Genomic DNA, 19,438 nt, shown 5'->3' with positions numbered 1-19,438 from the left:
TTTACTCTGCACATTTTTGTAATATTAAAAACCATTCACAGCATGCAAAGTTATAAATGATAGAGTTTTAATATTAAACTAAGGAAATATAGAACATTTTCACCGTAACCCTAAAAGACGCTTTTTAGTACAGTGTTCTTCTAATATAGATCAGTTCCTTGATCTTATTTTCCACACAGCAGTTGTGCCAGCACAACAGACGGGATGGCACAGGCTGGAAACAGCAGCTGGGGGAGTGGGGAGGAAGGAGCTGGATCTGCGTGAACTAACCTTGCTGCTAAGGAAATGTGCTGGTTAACATCAACACGTACAGGTAGTGCTGCTTCCTTTACTGGAATTGCTTACAGAAATACAATTTGTATCTGCAAAACCAGATCTAAATTACTGAAAGGAAGTTGCTAACTGAATGCCTATTTTTTTTAATGGATTACATAAGCAAGCACAAAGTTAATTAGAAGAGATTACCGGCAAGAAAATACTCTTACCAGTGTTAGTCAACAGAATAAGTTCAGCTTTGAGCAAAAGACACTCCTCTTGAAGAAGGAGGAGATGGGGAACTGAGACAGCTGTCATCTTCAGGGATAGAATCAACAGCTGACAGTGATTTGTAATACTCATCCTCTCCATCAAGCACTTTGATTTGGCTTGAAAGAAAACAAACAACATTTATTAAGTTAAAAAATCAATTATGTCAATATCTCCAGAAACAGAAACTTCTCTATGGATGCAAAAATGAAGGGTGCTAATGCAAGAAAGGAAAAAAAAAGGCTAGAGTGATTTGATCAGAAAGGTGTAGCTTTTACACGTGCCTTTTATGTTTCTTCTGCTGCTACTGCTTATGATTGGAATCTGAATGGTTCTAAGGATCAGTGAAAGGCAATACAGTTTTTCTTTTTTAGCTATACAGAATGATAGACAAACTGTTTGCATCAAATGGGCATTTCACTCAAGCAATGGGGGTTGGGTTTTTTTTGTCTGTACCGTATATGTGGTATTATTTTGGTAATGCATTTCAGCTGACAGTTTACTGTGCATATGAACCAAAGAACACATCACTAATTTTTGGGCAAAGCCTTATTGACACCAAGGGTCTTTCATTTTCTGGTGAAGTACGCTGAGCACTGAAGTCTCATATCAGTACTTTTGTTCCCAAAACATGAATACAGACTTTTTAAAATAATGGGGAGAAATTGAGTTAATCAAATTCTGCTCCGTCATGCAAAATTTTGGGCTTTAGCCTTGACCCAAAGACCTTCTATTCATCTAGTTATATTCAGAAGATCGATTAACAAGTGAGAAAATATTACATAAGTTTCTAATGTAATCTTGGAGTAGATGCCTTTGCAAGATCCGGTATATACTGGTCCTCACCAATCCGTGTCACCAGTCAGTGAAATGTTTTCATCACTCAAAAGTAGCCAGTTGGACTTTCATAGACTGTTTTCAATTTGTACCTATTTCCAGGTGGTAATTGTCCACGTGACAACAAGAACTGACTCAGCTGAATTGAGAAGCAACACTCTTGGGATGAGGGGCCTCTTAAAACCTGTTCCCCCAGGAAGGCTGAAACCCACTGTGAGTGAAGAGCTGCAAAGCTGTTCATATTCTAGGTTAGAGAACTTCAGGTTAAATACCTTTCATCTGACACCACTCATTAGGGGCAAACACATTGTAAAACATAGAGGTTATTTTTGCAGGAGTACTCAGAGAAAGCTGGGGAGCTGTTTTGAAAGAATCAGTTCTAGTATCTGCAGACAGCACTACATATGAGTTTTACATTTGCTTCTGTAGAAAACGTCCAATGTCAATGCACAGAGATATGTTAATTGTTTATTTTTAGAAGCCTCTCTAGAAAGTTTTGCATATTCTGTAATATCACAAAGGACTTCTTCTGTTTACAGTTGCTTAGAACTAAGAAGATAGATATTTACCCAAGTTTTCTTGGCTTCCTCTTGCTCCCTTGATATTCTAGAGTTCCCTGTGGAGAGGGCCAAGAACACACAGTCAAAGCAAAGCAGCAAGTCGTTAATTTTTAATTCAAAGTGATTTTGTGTTGAATGCAAGCAGATGCTGATAATATCAGAAGTCACAGCATAATTTTTTTGATCAAAGGGCTCAAGTGAGCCTGATGAAGCATGCATCTTGCTCGTCTTTGATAAACCACATCAATTATTCACCGTGAAGGCAGACATCCTGACATGAAAGCAACAGATAAAGAGCATAAGCACATGTTCAAGACGAGAGCAGAAGAACGTGGGGGTGGGGCTGGAGGGGCTGAAACAGGTATTAATAACAGAATTATTAACTGGAAACAAAGCCAGTAAAACAGCTTTATTGCTACTTTGAACTCACATTTAACTGGTTATAGTACATGTTGTCCTCAGGGCTATTCAGCATTTTGGGCTGCTGACATCGTCGACGAGGTGTTCTCAGCTTCTGTTCAAGACAGTTTTCTGAACCTACAGTAAGATAATACTATTTAGTTTTAAGCTGTGCCAGGTGCTGTGAACGTCTTAGGATATTTTAGTCAGTAAACAGTCCTTTCTTCTGTCCCATTTGGTCCCAGATCTATTAGCAAGTCTATCCTATTCAAAGTGAGCACAAGAAACTTGGGAAGTCTTTGTTTTCTGTTTTGAAACTTAGTTCAAACACAAGTTTTTAAGCATAGCTTCACTTTTACTTTTAAAACCCTTTTTTTATGCTTCCCTCTGTACAAATCACACAGCTCCGTATTCCTTTCACTCTTTATCTGAGTATCTTCTGCTATCTAAGCAGGAAATGAGGATACTGTGACCAGCCAGGGATACATCCTTCAGCAGCAGCAAAGACGTTTTTCTACAGTAGGAGGTAATAAAGCTCTTTGACTTATGAGACTTACTCTATTATCACCATTTTTATTATATAGAAAGGCTACTTTTTGATGTGGCTCTCTGCTTAATCGGAGTAATCAAACTAGTTTGGAATTACACTTTCTTAATATAATTTGTGGTGTGCTGTAGAGTAACAGTTGCTTAAAGCCATCTGGAAAGCAGAGGCTAAAGATGAAGGAAATATTTTGGAAAGGAAAGATTCTGAAAAGAACTGACAGCCTTTTTATTTTCATTTGTCTTTTTTTTTTTTTTTTTTTCATGTTATGGACGAAAGACATTATGGTGTACTGTACTATATTTCACCAGGAGTTTCTGCGGCACATCCTTCAGATTACCAGAACAAGTGCTTTCAGGACAAAACAGAAGCACTATTTACTGAAAGACAGAGTGGTGGGTAAAGAAAGCTCATTCATTTTCCACGTAATTCTCTCAATACCTTTGACTTTTCTGACATTTCCCTCCTAAAAATTATTTTAATGACAGTGTAAACAGAGAGTTTTTGGTGGCACATTCGCACTCCGTACTGCATGGGAAATGTGATCTGACACAAAGGAACAGCACAAAGATCAAGCAGTGCAGGAACTCCTTTTAAGCATTTCAAACCTGAAGTCAGTGTGCGTTGTGCAGATGTAGGGCTCTCATCCCACAAATCCATGTTTAAGATTTGTTGTTAACAAGCAGGTAAACAAAGAAGGTCTATCATATACTCAGGATCACAGTCTGCAAATACTGCATTTTTCTGCAGTTACTGAGAGAGGTATAAGAGGTGGTTGCACTTGGGCCCTTGCAGCCAGAGGACTGACTGTTCTATATTTTCTTTCACTGCCTTTTTTCCGTCTCCACGGTAAAATCTCTAAGATATAGTCTCTTGGAAACTATCGAACTGTGGTTCTTGTTGCAGGAGAGGATCACTTACTCTGAGCCCACCATCATCTTCCCACACAATGCCTGGAATTGATGGCAAGTTAAATGGCACCGGGGAGATGACTGCAGAGTTAGGTCTCAAATTAAAAATTATTTTATAGAGAAGGGTTACATTTTTTCATTAATAAAAAATAAATTTTAACTAATATGCTTGCACTGCTTGCTAATTATGATACCCAAATCTTCAGTGATTTATACTTTTCAAGTTCAGTAAACCTTTCTATTCTATCTCAATAGACTGTGACAGCTGACCCCGCTACTTCCATTGTATAAAACCAGACAAGGCAGAAGCTGCTCCAGAAAATGCTTGAAGACTTGTGGAACTTGGGTTCCCAAGTGCTATTCATGTCTTTGGAAAGTTTTTTTTCCGTTACATTTAGATAGCAGATAATGGTAATCTTCTCTCTGAAATCGCTGACAGTTTTTGCCAAAGGCTTGCTGCAGCCACGTTCTGTTCTCTCTGTTTGCTGTGAAAGTTACTCAAATTGACCTTAGAGCGTTCTGCCATATCAGGTCAGTAGGCATTCCAATCTTTGCAAGAAATGTGTTCAATTGCAAGGCCATACAAATTCCTTTTTTCAACAATGTAATTCTTGAATAACTCTCCAAAAATCACTTTTTTCAGTCTATCAAGAGGTCAGTATGAAAAAAGCCCCAGGCCTCACAGTTATTCATACTTTCACACATCTCTCTGCAGCTTGCCAAAAGTATACGCCACATAAATATTTGTAACTTCTCAAACAGTACTGCAACATGATGGGGAGGGGGAGGGTTCTTGTGTCCTTTCCACCAGGATGCTGTTGAGGCCTTCATGTTATTTTTCAAAACATCTGTATGGTCTTCATTTTTAAAATGTCTTTTATTCATTAGGATTCTGAAACACTAATATTTTGTTCTAGCTTTTTATATTGATGCTTAATTATTCCTGTGTATTCCATGGGTGGTCTGCAGCTTGTGTCCTCCAAAGGAAATACCCTTTCAGTGGGCCCATTTGTCTTAGTGTTTAGCAGCATACTACACGAACAGTAAAAAATCTGGTAACATTTATCATAAACTACCATATCTGGAGAAAACTGCATTAACATGTGCTCAACACTCAGCAGTTGAATAGGCAGTTTAAATGGTGTTCTATAACATTTTGCTTTGATGGCAAACTTAAAGCATCCAATAGGAAAAGCTAAAAGCAGCAGCACCAATGTCATTACCAGTGCATTATTTGTGTTGCACCTCAATTGCGCCAAGAGCCCAGCACGCCCAGACTCCCAAGTTTCCTACAGATTCACAATTTGGATAAGAGAGTGCGCACATGCACTTCCTTCAGGCTGTCCTGTAGCACTAGCCTGAACTAGCCAAGTAGGGTAACTGCCTCCCTTTTGTCCAGAAGAAAACTTTTCTTCCAGTGAGCAGAAAATGTTCACGTAGCAATTTCCCAATCTCAATTAATAAATCCTTCATGACAGTACATAAATAACAAAGTAAATCTCCTCCTGACAAGCTTGCTATGTCAGCTGATCTGGCCAGCATAGGACAGACTGAGGTTCTAAGCGTCCTCCTTTCCTTGCTTGAAGCTAGGCAAACATCCCTAAATCATAGAATGGCTAGGTTGGAAGGGACCTCAAAGATTATGTAGTTTGAACTCCCCTGCCACAGGCAGGGCTGCCGAGCACTAGATCATTCCGCCCAGAGACCCATCCAACTTGGTCTTGAACACCTTCACCCACAGTTTTTCTGAGCAGCCTGTACCAGTGTCTCACCACCCTACGAGTGAAGAATTTCTTCCTTAATGTTGCTCACAGTGAAGGGAATTAGAAACTGGCAAATGGATAAATTTAACTATAAAGTACGTACTTATAACTAAACAATCCAATGGGGTTTCTATTTAATCCTCTTCTATTACTACAAGCTATTCTTCTTATTCATCAGTTACGGCAGAGACCAGGGGCTTGCACTGCTCAGACAGATTATGAAGATGTGTGTTTTCAAGTAAACGTAAAGTCAGACATTTAAGTTACATTATTCAGAACTGGGAATTGCACAATTGGAAAATGGCACCTCCAGGAAGACTTGGGAATCCTATGTATATTCTGCTGAGCATCAAGTAGATTGGGAGCAAAGTGGAGTGTTACTCCACAGAAACAAGGAAATGGTTCTACCGTTGACTGCAGAATTGTTTTAGAGAGAGCCCTATAAACTGCAGAATGTTTTGAGAACAATTTGAGATCTGGAAAATTTGCTTTACAGTCAACAAAAATTAAAATGTGATGTTCCATTGTTTCAAAAGAAGGATAAGAATGTTTTGAAGCAAGCCTAAGCTCCTGTATAGAAGGATTACTGGTGGTGGAGGGCTTTTTATTCTGGGAAACATAGGCCTGAAATGCCTGAAGGCCACGAGAGGAAGAAAAATCCAATTTAAATACAGCACAAAGTGAAAGCAATCAGACAGGAAAAAAAAAATTAGCAGTACGATGGAAATTCAAGATGAGATTGGAAGGTTTTAGAAAAGCTGTACTTTAACTAAAGCTGAAGTTAAAAACTATTCAAGATACCAGATGGGTCTCTTTTCACCTAATGTGAATTCATTTCTTTGTGAATCAATCTGCAGAAGATTTTTTGTAGATTTTTTGATTTCTGGTATCTACTTTCACCTTTCAATTTCCATGCATTTCTTCTTGGTTTTTGTATGGTTGAAACAAATATTTTTCTTCAGTTAGCCATCACATCCACCACATTGACACTTTTCATGAGATCCGAGTTTGAAGTTTGAAGTGAATGAGTTTGAAGAAGATTAGCAAGTTTCATATGCCATACCTTATTTAGATGATTTTCTGTTTAGAAATTCATTCTTTCAATAAACTGCAAAGGACTTTCTCAAAGCTGCACAAGCTGACAGTCAGATATGGGGAAAGACTTTGAAATGCTCTTTAGCTACAAGACAAGGACTTCTGCACCGAGGATTTGGGCCCTGACTGATGCTTACAGAACAGCTGAAAAACCTGGGAAAAAAAAAAGTTTTTCTGATGACTTCCTGTGAGGCGTATGACTTCACTCTGATACTTAGAGAAAATCTCATTTAGATGTCCCATTTGCCCTGCTTGTCTCAATATTGAAAACTTGTAGACAGGCCCTGGGCATACTCTTCAGAGGAACTGCAATCATCATTCCTGCTCCTGAAATGAAGTTGGGGTCTTCTTCAACTGTTCATGATTAAGTCCTTGCTTCAAAAACCTCATGATGCTGGTGACCTTGCCAAACACTTCTAATTCTTCCTATCTGGTGAATTCCGCTGAGAAAATGGTGACCTGCATTTGGAAGTTGTAAAATCCACAGATGCGAATCAGGTTGTCTTAAGACTGGTGCAGCACAGAGAGGGCACTAAATTCTGGATGACATCTTACTTTTAGCAAGGAATGCACCGAAGGGATCTTTGCCAATGCATCAGTGCTACAAAGCAGGCTGCATCGCTGACTCCCTTGCTGAAGGGACTCCATTCACTCCAATACATACTGAGGAGTGGAGTAGAGCAGTCAGTTTATTTCTGAAGCCACTCACCCAAAAAAGGTTTGGAAGGCCTTGTATTTTTCTGTTTCAGGTGAACACAAACTTAACAACACAAGATGAGCAGTCCTTCTGTAATTACTCAGACACAGGGAGATTTATCGTATGAGGAGAAAGGGCAGCTCGGTACAGAAAATGGGGCCATATTTATTATTAACACAGTAAGCAAATAAAGTAGATAAGTCAGTATGACCAAGAAAAATAGTAAGCATGTGTCTGATTTCCAATCTATAATATCAGATGAAACATGAAAGTGCAACCCTTAATTATAAGCAAATATTAGCACAGACTCATGGGATCTCATCATAACATCTCAAGGTCTACATTCATGAAAATTTAAGCAATGTTTAAAATCATGTTAATTTGTTCTTTGTTTGTTTCTTTTCCTGCCAGTCTAATTTATTCCAAAAGACTTTGGTTCTCAAATCTGGATATATTGATCATGCCTATGTAAAGCATTGTAATAGCCTGGGGAGAAGACTTTTTGTGGAAAAAAAATTGTCTTTGTTCTCTTTTGATAATTTATATTTATTTTGATGTTTTCAAGCATTTCCAGTTCTGAATCATTTTTCAAGCAGCAAGTTAACTTCACTGTTTCTCTTGAAGTCTTGGGCAAATTCGGAAATGACCTCACACACAATGATAATATACATTCTCCTCCTGGACTGGCTGCTAAGTGGGTAATTAGGTGCAGCATGCTGATTTCAAGGAACAGCTACATTTTCTTCTGTGCCATACAAGCCTCTTCAAGAAAAGGACCCAAGGGGCTAGTGATTCTGGTCCCACTCGTATCAGTACTAAATGAGAGCGACTGAGCATCGCTTATGCAGTAAAAAATGCTGTAACTGATCTAGGCTTTGTGATTTTAATTATTTCATCTTCATTTTTAAAGAAGAGAAATTTACAAAGAGCACATACTGCTGTCAGGCCACAAGTGTTCACACAAACATTTTTGCTTTCTCATTCTGACAGTTCTCCACCCTTTGCAAAAATTTGCATCACACCTCAATTGCAAAAGGGAAGAAAAATAAAAAACTTGCTGGAGAAGCAGAGTGAATACTCAGGTAGTTACACTGAGCTATACTCAGTCAGTGAACTCAGTGAACTCCTCTTGTGCCTGCCTGCCATACTTACGCCAGCCCAGACAACACTATCTTGCTCACCCCTGTATGAAACCGCATTGTGACTGTAGCGCACAGAGACTCACAGCACAAGGTATCGGCACACTGCCTGTTACATGTTACCTACTTTGAATATGTTAGAAACAAGGGCAGGATAATGGCTGTAATAGGCTTCACAGATCAAGTTCTGTAGAGTAATCCAATAGCTTCATATGGGAATAATGAAGTTACCAGGTCTATGCCATACATTATAATTATGAAGTATATTATAATAGTTTAAAAAACCCAACAACAACACAACAAGAATAACCAAAAAACAACCAAGAACAGGCGGCTGATGGAAAACACTATCTCTGAAATCAAAGACTGTCAGATGGGAAGAGAACACTACAGCTAGAAGACAGACAAAAAAGGTGAAAAATGAATCAAATATGATACTGAGAAACTAAAGAGTAGAAGAAAAAGAAAGAAACAACTACAAATGGTACAGCAGTAGAATCTAAGTTCTGGCAACAGAAGATTTGATTAATCTAGTAACATCATGAGCCTGGAGGCAAATTGGCAGATTTAATATTATTAACAATTGTAATTCTCTCCAGGACACCTCATACTTACCCAGCACTTCAATATGTTCAATAAGGCCATCCACTCTGTTGATATAGTGAGAAATAATACAATTGGGAACCATTCTTGCCACCAAATTCCCTTACTCCCTTCCTATACAGAGGAGTGTCCAGGAATATTTATAGGGGTCGGTACTTTTCATGCTGTTAGTGGCAGGCATGCATGGAAAGAACAATAAATCACATGTTCTTCAAGGAGTTAGAAGGCCTCAGCTCTTGCTCACTTGCAAAATATCCTAATGGAGCTTGGCTCAAGGATTTCTAAGGAAAAAGCTGTTAACTAATTAAAAAATATATATCCATTAGTGCTTATGAAGAGAGATTAATTCTTAACAAATCCTGCAATTCCTATGCACTCAAAGCTCTTGCTTGGATTCAGTAGGTAAGAATAACAACTTAGATTTAATTATCTTCAGTGCAAAGTGCTTTGTGGTCTAAATCTATAGCTCTAAATGTAGTTACCGGATTCACTGAAAACACAGAAAATCTGGAGGGGCAAGAAGTCGTATCACAGACAGTTATAAAACAAAACAAAATCGAGCTTCATGATCACCTCAGATCCCCCACACAACTGTGGTGAACTAGACTTCTGTTTATTCAGATGGAGTGTGTTCCTAGTGCCAAGAGCCATAGACTGCTAGGGAAATTAATGTAGCCTCTTTGATGTCATGTGCATCCCAGAATCTTGAACACACTGCTAAAACTGTGAGCACAGCCTTTTGTTTATAGCCCTAAACAGAACCATTTGAATACACACACTGAAAGAGCTCGTAACAGGAGCAATGTGTTTTCTTCCACCCAGTGATTCATTACTTACGGCTTCGTTTTGGATACTGCAGTTCCATGCAAAGACATATGCTTTAGATTATAAAGCACATTAAGCAAATCATAAGTTTTTCAAGATGGTATGTAAAGGCTGTTTTTTGCATCTGTTTGTTGCCAAAGACCCAGATGATACTGTAATTAGAACAACAAATATTTTATGTGAAATCAATCATTTAGCTGTCTCTGAACCCCAAGACAATGACTTTGTCGGGAATACAAGATGCATAAATAGTTAGAATCTTGGCTTTGGTTGTTTTTTCCTCTTCCAACACAATTCTGATCCCTCAGTTTTTGTCAGTTCTTTCAGTTTCTATTGTGACTGACTTAACCATAGAGTGAAAATGCAGAGATAAAACAAAGCATACCAAAGAACTAAACTGTCAGTGACTAACACAGAGGAGATCCAAACCTGTCATCAGATAGCTTCTGCAAGGACAGTCCTGAAGACACGTCTTCCTATAATCATTGAATATACACAACCTTTCATGCGTCCTGCATGTAATAACATCTACAAGAGAGTTTCAGAGGTGTGACAAACAGCCAGCTAACCAATCAAAGCCAAAGAGGTTTATATAAATGCAACTTTAATTTTAGGAAAAAAATCATGTGAAACCATTCTGAATGGCAGAAAGTAGTTCTGATCGATGAAGAAACGTTAACTGATTATTTTTCTTCTCATCCTTTTATATGACCCAAATACATCCAATTTATACATCCAAATACGACCCAAAGCAGTTACAGAAGCTGCTTTTTATTAGTTCTTTTCAGAAGACACAGTTATTGATGAAAAACAGGATATTCCAGGTATGCTGGAATTAGCAGATATCACAGCACATTTCCCGGTCTTAGAAGACCTGTTTGATCCAGTAACTACCAGATGATAAGAAATAGCTGTCTCACATTACCATGTGAAGTGATGCCTCTCCTGCTCTTTGAGTGATGCTGTATAATCAATAGGAGTGACTGAAAAAATTTACAGGAGGAAAGCCTACTGAAAGCAATTAAATACAAAGAGATCACTTCTGGATTGGGAAATCCCAGAGCCACCAGCCTAGCATGGTTTGAGGGTGTACTGGGCAAATCTCTCTGCTTGCCCTACTTTTACACTGTACTCCAAGCTTTTGCACTTGGTCATTCCCATAGAGAAAATTAAACTAAACAGACTATGCTCCTTGTTAAGTTTTCATTTGTGAGGCTTACAACTTTGAAACAATCAGGTAAGAAATCCACTCCAAATAAATGCAAGTAGCCCAGATCCCCAAGGAACACCTGAAGATCAGAGTCTTCAGCGCAAAGATGATCTCAAAATTAACATCTCATATTGTACTATGCATGCCTTTTTGATCACACTACATGAGATTAGCACGAGCTTCTGAAAAGCAGCAGGAGAATACTCATGCAAAGAGAAATAGGCAAACCAGGCATTCTTTAATTTTTCTAGACATGCCCAATTTTTTATTTCTGTAAGCATTAGTTTAAGATACTAGTCTTGAAAGATAAATGCTTGGAAGACTATACAGCCCAGAGGTTTGCTGTGACACAAGCTTTTCTCATCAGCAGTGTATCATAGCTGGGACTCAGCCTGTTGGTGCAGTTAATATATTTAATGAAGTTAAGAAAACAGGATTAGAAAGAACCTCAAGTGACTGCATAGATTTCCTCATCTTCCAAAGTAAAATCACATACCATGATGAAGATATAAGAAATTTTCAAAATTGCTCAGGTGCAAGAGATCTTTGAAAAAAAAGTATCATGACAGCATCATCAATTTCAGAAAAATCCTGTAATGTACAGCTGGATCTGTTAATGCACAAGATTTCAAACTGTGGATTGTGGATCTCTCAAGAACTATCATGTGCTAATACACTTCGGATAATTCCCTGGACAGTTGGCATTGGTTCCTCTTATTGATGCCAGCCATAAAGCATAGGGGGAAAAAGAACATAGAAATTAACACTGTGGCTAACTTTTGAAAATAAAAAGTCAATATATTCAGTACATTAGAGACCAGTAACAGATCACAAATACCTTTCTAACACTGCTTCTCTACAGGGCCAAATGCTGAAACTGCCAAAAATGCATCATACAAATGTAGGGAGCTGTGCAAGCAAAAGTAGGACAGGAGGCAATCTGTAAGTTCACAGTCTGTTACAATTTGGTTCATAACATGCACGTGTTTCAGAGTTGCTGTCCTAGCATATAGCCTGGATGCTTTTAAAAGTAATCCCTCACCTTCTTCCATACTGTAATAATAGCATTTTTATCCCATATCCTCAGAGATTAAGCCATTTGATTGACTTTGAATTCTGGACACACAGGAAATTTGTATTAATTTAGCATAATGATGAGGCGCAATAAAGGCTCTGTGGAACCACAACAGCACGGTCTCTAAGGTTTTGTTCGTTACAGAAACACAATTTGCATATCTAAAGGCTTGAAACCATGGGTCCATATTGATACAAGTAGTATCTCAAATTTGAGTGTAGCAGATTCAGCATATATTTCAAAGAATAAATGGTAGAAGACCAAGATAAAACTCTCAGTAGATTTCTTCATTAAGAAAGGGTTTTTTTTTTGTTTTTTGTTTTTTTTTTTCGTGAAATCAAGGTAGTTGGCAGCAGTAACTTTTAAAGGAAATATTAAAGCTTCACTGAAAAAGCGAAAAAGCCACTAGTTAAAGATTTGCTTCCTGGTTGCTGAAGTCATTTGGTTTGAGATTGTCACTGCTGGAAGTGAAGAAGGTACCCAGGTAAAACAAAGGAAACTAATGCTATATGGCTGTGTGCTACAGAGACCCATTCTTTTAAGGGGGTGCAAATTGTTACCAGAACTCCTAACATTAGGCCTACAATTAGTGATGATTCCCAAACAATCTACAAACCAAACTCAGGCCAGCAAATTCCCAGGGAGTATTTTGAAAGAGAAACTGAAGAAGCATGAGCAAACTATTCAGTCAATAGCAGAAATAGAAAAATAAGTAGGACTGGAAAAAAGCTTCAAGCATTAAAGGTGCTATTTGAACGAGCACCTAGTGCTTTTATCTCTTTCCAAATCTAAATCAGTTACCATTTACTTGTAACTTATGCTATGAATCTGTGCTATGTTAGAATGCTGACACAAAAACAAAGGGTCATTATGTCAAGACTCAAGGGCAGAGAGATGTAGTTCATTAACTTTCATCCGGAAAAGGTAGGTGAGAGCTTCTAGCAGTGGAATGGTCCACTCAGGAAACAGAAGAGATGCTCAAAGAAAACTGAGGCAGCTCTGCCAAAAGCTTCAGCACCAGCACGCTCACTTTCAATAAAGTAGTTCTAGACTGTGTATTTCATGATTCCCAGCTGTACCATCTGCATTAAGAGTTTGGGAGTGAATTCAGAGCATCAGTTCTTTTCATCCAGTACTTCCCAAAAACATTTGAAAGAAACTTTGGAAAAGAACTTCAGCTCACAGGAGCAGAGGAAGAGATACATGTGTGCATATACAAATAAAGTGAATTAGCTGACTTTCTGATATTACAGTGACTAACTTACATGAAAATATGTTTTGTTTTGAAATTACACTTCTTGACAGGGCACAGCTTGCTGCAATACATCAGCCCACCGTGTCTTATTCCCCTCTGAACACAGCTTTGCATGCGAGTGTCACTTGTTTTAAATTAGTAAATTCTACAGGATTGAAGTTATTTTTCTTATGAACATACAACTGATTTTGGTGACTTTGATGACACTTTATTCCTCAAAGCTAAACAAACCCTCCTTTACCAGAGTGGCGATTTTCAGTTTCAAACTGAAACAATAACAGAGCTGATTTTTTAAAAACGTTTCAGCTCACTCCTTCCTGAAAGGAAGGCTCCTTCGCAGTGTCTCAGTGCAGGTACACAAGATTTCTTGTCACTCCATACCAAATGATTGACAAAATTTACTTTGGGAGTTGATTTTTTTCCAGTTCATAACTACTTGATTATTTTTTCAGCTCTTTCTTACAGTTCAGTACTACATTCTTGGCTGGTAATAAACTAATATATCCCTATAGAATAGCTCAAATTCTGTGTCCTGATTCTGCTCTTGGTCTGTGGATGCTACAGAGCTAACAAAGTTTGAATTAACACTTCATTTGCTACTGCGCACTATCTCCTTGTGTGAAAGATCATCAAAGGATCACACAGAGTTGCAATATGAGTAAACTACTACACTGCAAGTATACCTATTGCCATGCAATGCCACTTCTGATTTGTCTGTCACTGGTACACGAGCAGTCTGGCCATATTAACATAACACTGTTCCATAACATATCCTGCTTCTCAGTAGGACTAATTAGCTTAGGCACGGCACTGCACTCATCCAACTACACTGCCTCCAGGGTCTGATTCACATCTAGCTTGAGCAGCTTTGCAAAACACTGGCATGCGCGGAGTCACTATATCATAAATTTATATTATGGCTTATTCTACACTAACTTTCCCACAGAGACAAAACCTAAAAATCAGCTTTACCACTGTGAAGAGATTCAAAGTCTGCTCTAAGTAATGCTACAGTAATACTGACAATATCCTGTCCCCAGCAGAAAGGCTCATATCCTGAGAGTGCTAACAACGATGCACACTTTCACCACTAGAATTAGTACCTCTGAAGTCAGCCCCAACATTAAGCATATAAACAAGGGAACAAATGGAAAGTACCATCAAACCACATTGATAATAATATGGTTTAGAGAAATATGATTAAAATAGAACTGTGTAATAGAATCTCAAACTCTCCCCTTTAGAAAGGACTGTCTTAATTATTTTGATCATTGAAAGATCCTGTGAAATAAAAAGGCCACAAGAAAAGAAAAATAAGTATTTCTCTTACTTATAGAAGACATAAGCAATTTTAAAAGTCCAGTACTCCTTCTATCAATACAATACTTGAATTAACTCACAAAGCAGTTTGATTTCAGTGATAAGTGAGAACCATTCCCTTCCCACAAACACACAGTAACATGGAGGAGTACTCAGGTTAACCTCTGATGACAATTTCTTACATTATATTTTTCAGTAATATAAGCTCAGAAATAACTTTTGGTTTTACAGAAAGTATAATCTTCACATGTAGCTGCTCAGTATTGTCTAAATTAAATGAATGTGAAACTGATGGGTGGACAGAGGCGAACTGAAGATAATCAGCAAAATTTATGTTTTCAAATAAAGTACAAAACACACAAATCACTTTAAAGAGCCGTATAAAATTATCATTTAGAAAAAGAAGTTAAATCACAGTGTTGCAAAAAGCAAAAGATATGACCCATGGACCACAGGTTACAGTTGTTTGCTTTCACAAGGTAGTATGGCAGGAAATTATCTCCTTCTCGTCACGCATTTCATTTTTGATTAGGTGATTTTGCATTATTTGTAACTTCAAAAACCAGCCACAAAAATATGAGGCGCCAAGGATATTTTTTTTCTCTGAAGATACTATTCTCTGTAAGAAATCTGTCTCCAACACCACATACTGCAAAACAAGATTTTCAGTTTTTACTGCAGACACTTGTGTCAGCAATCTACATGAACTCAACGCATTATGTCATTCCATAATGACAGATCACTCAAGGCCTCATTTTCCTTAAGATAAAAGTTATTATTTAAAGATACATTGCTTTGTACTGCATCACCTGGCAGAGCCAGCAAAGGACTCGCATCCCCATCACACTCTTCTTTCCCTCATGGCTGTCAGGGCTGCTATCAATGTGAACAGAGAACTTGCAACACTGGTCTTGAGAGGAATGAATTTTCCTGTCATCTCTGCTGCAGAGTTTAAGTTAGATGCTTAATGATAATGCTGTAAACTTCAAACTACTTATTTCACTGGTGCTCAGCACACGGAAGGGAAGAGACACTCAATCACATTATGAAGAGCTGCATGATTTCTTTCTCCCTTGATACAAGAAGCAGTAGTGGACGATGCCAGTGTGCAAGGCAGATTCGAGTCCTCAGGCACCAGCCTACAGAAAGGAGGCTGAGCTCTTCTGAGTCTATCCTGTTATGAAACAGCACGGCTGGAGAGGAGTCAAGGAGACTAGGATCTGAGAGAACACATATGGACACCTTTTCTACCTTGATTTGTGGATGAAGAAAATATTCAGAAGTAAATGTTTCATGTCCTGTCATGAATCACATAATTGAAGAGAAGGCAAAATCCTGTACTTGGTGTAAAACCAAGTGAGAAAAATAGTGATCCTGCCTGCAGCTGGACTTTCCTTATCATTTCAAAGAACTTTGGGTATTTATATAGTTAATAATTTTTAAAGAGAGACCAGAACAGCCACATAGCATGACATATTGAACTGCATCTTGCAGCATGTGATGCTGTTCTTCACTTTTCAGACTCCTTAACAATTCTCACTGAGTATAGCTCATGGTAACCTGGGGATAAGAAGTGCTTTGCTACACTCTGCTAAGTGTAATTACGATGGCATGTAGCCATACTTCTAACAATTAGTGAAGACTTAAACTATGGCATTTTAACTTGGTGTCCACCAGAAAAATGTAAATATTGTTCATACTCAGTGGGAAAAACAAACAGAGTGAGTGACATCACAAGAAGCGTCTTTTTTAACAGCATCCAGAAAGCTCTTCGAGATCATGTTTGAACATGAGAAACTATTACAGTAGAGCACAAAGTCAATAAAATGATCGCACCAGACTTGCCAACATGCATAAAGGTTTTTATCTTTAAAAATAACCCAGTATTTAGCTATATATGAATGAAAACGCTTAAACATTTCTGAAAGGTGTTCCTGCTGCTTGGCCATTAGCATGTTACACCACAATAATTTAAATCTCCTTTCAGTTCTGGGCACTCAAGGTCACAGCCCTCCTAATTTCTGAAGTGGGAGATAGGGGGAGATTTCTGCTTATGTGGAAGAGAAACATTCTGATAAATATTCTTCTGCACCCAAGTTAGAAGTTAGTCAGACTTCTTTTGTATTCATTTATTTCTTCACTAATACTGGAATTTTAGGGCAACAGAAACTTTTTTTTGTGAATTCAGGTCATATTAGCTAACAGTTTCAACTGAATTTACATGAAAAAACTTCAGAGATGTTGAAACAATTCATTCTGGCATCTCAAAAACAAAACATTTTGATTTTGTCACAAGGGGACTCCTTTCCCAAAACAGAGGAGGTAGTGCTGCCACCCCTGATATCCAAAAACTCAGTGATTAGGCCATGCTCTTAGATTGTGAAAAATGTAGCTTCAAACACCTCCTTTAACTGATTTGGTACAGAGACCTGAACCCAAACATCATGCTTCTCAGGAGAGTAACCTAACTGCTGGGCTAGAAAATATTCTTAGGTAGTTTTCTCTCAGCCTCATTTGTTGAAAATGTCCCACTTTGCATAAAGTAGTTAAATATTCATTGAAACAAAGATTGAAAGCCAGGTGCTGGCCCGCTTTTCTTTTGACTGCTCAAATTGCCACAGTCTCAAGTCTATGCCCTACTTACTATTTCACGCACATTCCACTGATGGGAGAAAGGGGAAAAAGAAAAAATGCTTTCTTCTCCAAACTTCTACATCTGCCTTGGGCATAGCCCACACCACTGAAAATACAGATTAGGGAAAGTTTTGAGCCTTACCTTTGGAAGGACAGTACAGAAGGCAAGAAATTATCACTTTCCAACATGTGGAAAAACTTAGAATAAAGCCATTAATAACAAGAAACAGTATTATTCAAAGGAAAAAAATGTGAGAAATCTGCATCTGTTTGTATCCAACATTTATCCCTATTGGCATAATTAATAAAAAGCTATGAATAAATCACATGAAATTCATTAAATCCACGGGCTTTAGTTGCTGACTAATTGGTAAATATACTCTTGATAAAAATATAAAATGCATGCCAACTCCACATTTTAAAACTTGTTTCTGGTTAAGATGTCTCTGCTTCTCAGTTTCTTTACCAGCAGAATTTGATTTTCACAGTTATTGGTCTTATAGAAACGACGATGCTAAGAACTATGCCAATATGTCTTCAACTACAGAGTAGGAAAACAAAAGCACAGCTCTATTGAGCTTCCAGACACTGAGAACCTGGCTTTTTTGTGTCTACAACAATTTTTAACATACCTGTGAGTCTAAGACCTGCTGAAGTCAGCTGAACATTTCAGCAGACCCTTCAGGGTGCTTCAAATGCTTTATGAATGTGGCCTTTAGCACTTCCTTCTGCAGCGTTGCCTCCAGCTAGTGCTATAAGACTGCATCATTGCTTAGTGAAACTTTGGGTGAGTTAAACATAGCAAATTCTGATAGATTAAAACTTGAGGAACAACACAGACTCATGCCTGAAGTAGACAGACAATCTGACTGTTGCAATTAGACACAAATAAAAACTTCTTATGAAAAAACGTGTGCTTAGTTGTGGCTATAGCTATATACCCCAGCGCATCCTAAGGTCACAGAAGATCCATCCCCACTCTTTCTGACACTGTGAAGCCTCTGCAACCTCCCCAACCTCCCACACTGTGCTTTCAGGGGAAACATGAAGAGATGAGGGGAAAAAAAAAAAGGACGACTGCATGCAGTCAGCTACAGATACTATAAATAGGGAGCTCAGCAAAAGGCTGTAATACTTACAGCTCCTTTTAATAAACCCATGGAAAGCCCCATCTGAAGGGTCTTTTTGCCACCAACACCGATGTCTCTGATTGTGGAAGGCCTTCCTGACATCAAACAATCCCATATGCAGAGAGGCCTTGGGAGCTAGCCCAGTGCTTTGTTTGGGCACAAACTCAAGTTTACTGTATTTACATTTTTCTGAAACATGATTTAGAACAGATGTTATTGGACACCAGAGTTCTTCTCCAGGGTTGGAGTAGAAAAATCACAGCAAAAAAGGGAGACACGGAATAGCTCAATTTACATTTTGAGAGGATATTGATCTGCATTGCAAAGAAGGGGTAGATCCTGTGCATCTCCAATTCTAGTTTAATTACACTTACATTCAAACACTAGCATTTGCTTCCTTCTGTTAAGGCTCAAGCAAAATGTTCGTTTGATTATGAACAGCCTTATAATTAAGTGAACCATTCAGAGCTGGAGATGGTTTAGGACCATCTCTGCTTGTATTCTCTATTTCTGCCATTGACTTTGACCTTGACTGAACAACATATTCAAAGCACTTGCACCAAACCGCACTTATGGTGTGCATGTTTGAAACAAAGAATGAAATAATGTTGACAAACAGTATTATGAAATTGATACAGCTTTAATAGTGGCTTAATGAAAAAAATGGGAATACGAAACTCCCTTCTTCTCTCTAGACAATGGGTGGTGAAATAAGCTGTCCACAATGTCCACAATGGAGGGAAAAAGCTTAAAAAAAACATTTGGAAACAATACAATGACATATGGTCCCATATGCTGAATCTATAATGCTTCCTAATTCCTTCAGGGTAAAATGTACTCTTCTCCTGAACAAATTCCAAGTAACTGGGATTTGCCTGTGAAGACTGTGGAGGGAATAAAATCTGCCCTTTACACA

The 19,438-nt window shown here is 38.2% G+C and overlaps 1 protein-coding gene across 2 annotated transcripts in view; it reads right to left on the bottom strand.

The window, feature by feature from the left end:
- Positions 1-508: 508 nt before the first annotated feature.
- MYO3B (myosin IIIB) overlaps positions 509-19,438 on the bottom strand; it is a gene marked incomplete at both ends in the record, with an annotated part of 164,107 nt that continues 145,177 nt past the window's right edge. For both annotated transcript variants that reach the window (XM_079539261.1, XM_079539262.1), the window contains 3 exons: positions 509-644; positions 1,932-1,978; positions 2,353-2,459. In XM_079539261.1, coding sequence (XP_079395387.1) covers positions 509-644; positions 1,932-1,978; positions 2,353-2,459 — 290 coding nt within the window. The remainder of the gene's footprint in view (positions 645-1,931; positions 1,979-2,352; positions 2,460-19,438) is intronic.

This window comes from Tetrao urogallus (genome assembly GCF_951394365.1).
Source record: "Tetrao urogallus genome assembly, chromosome: 8".
Classification (NCBI taxonomy): Eukaryota; Metazoa; Chordata; class Aves; order Galliformes; family Phasianidae; genus Tetrao; species Tetrao urogallus.
This window is presented reverse-complemented; position numbering and strand designations above follow the sequence as displayed.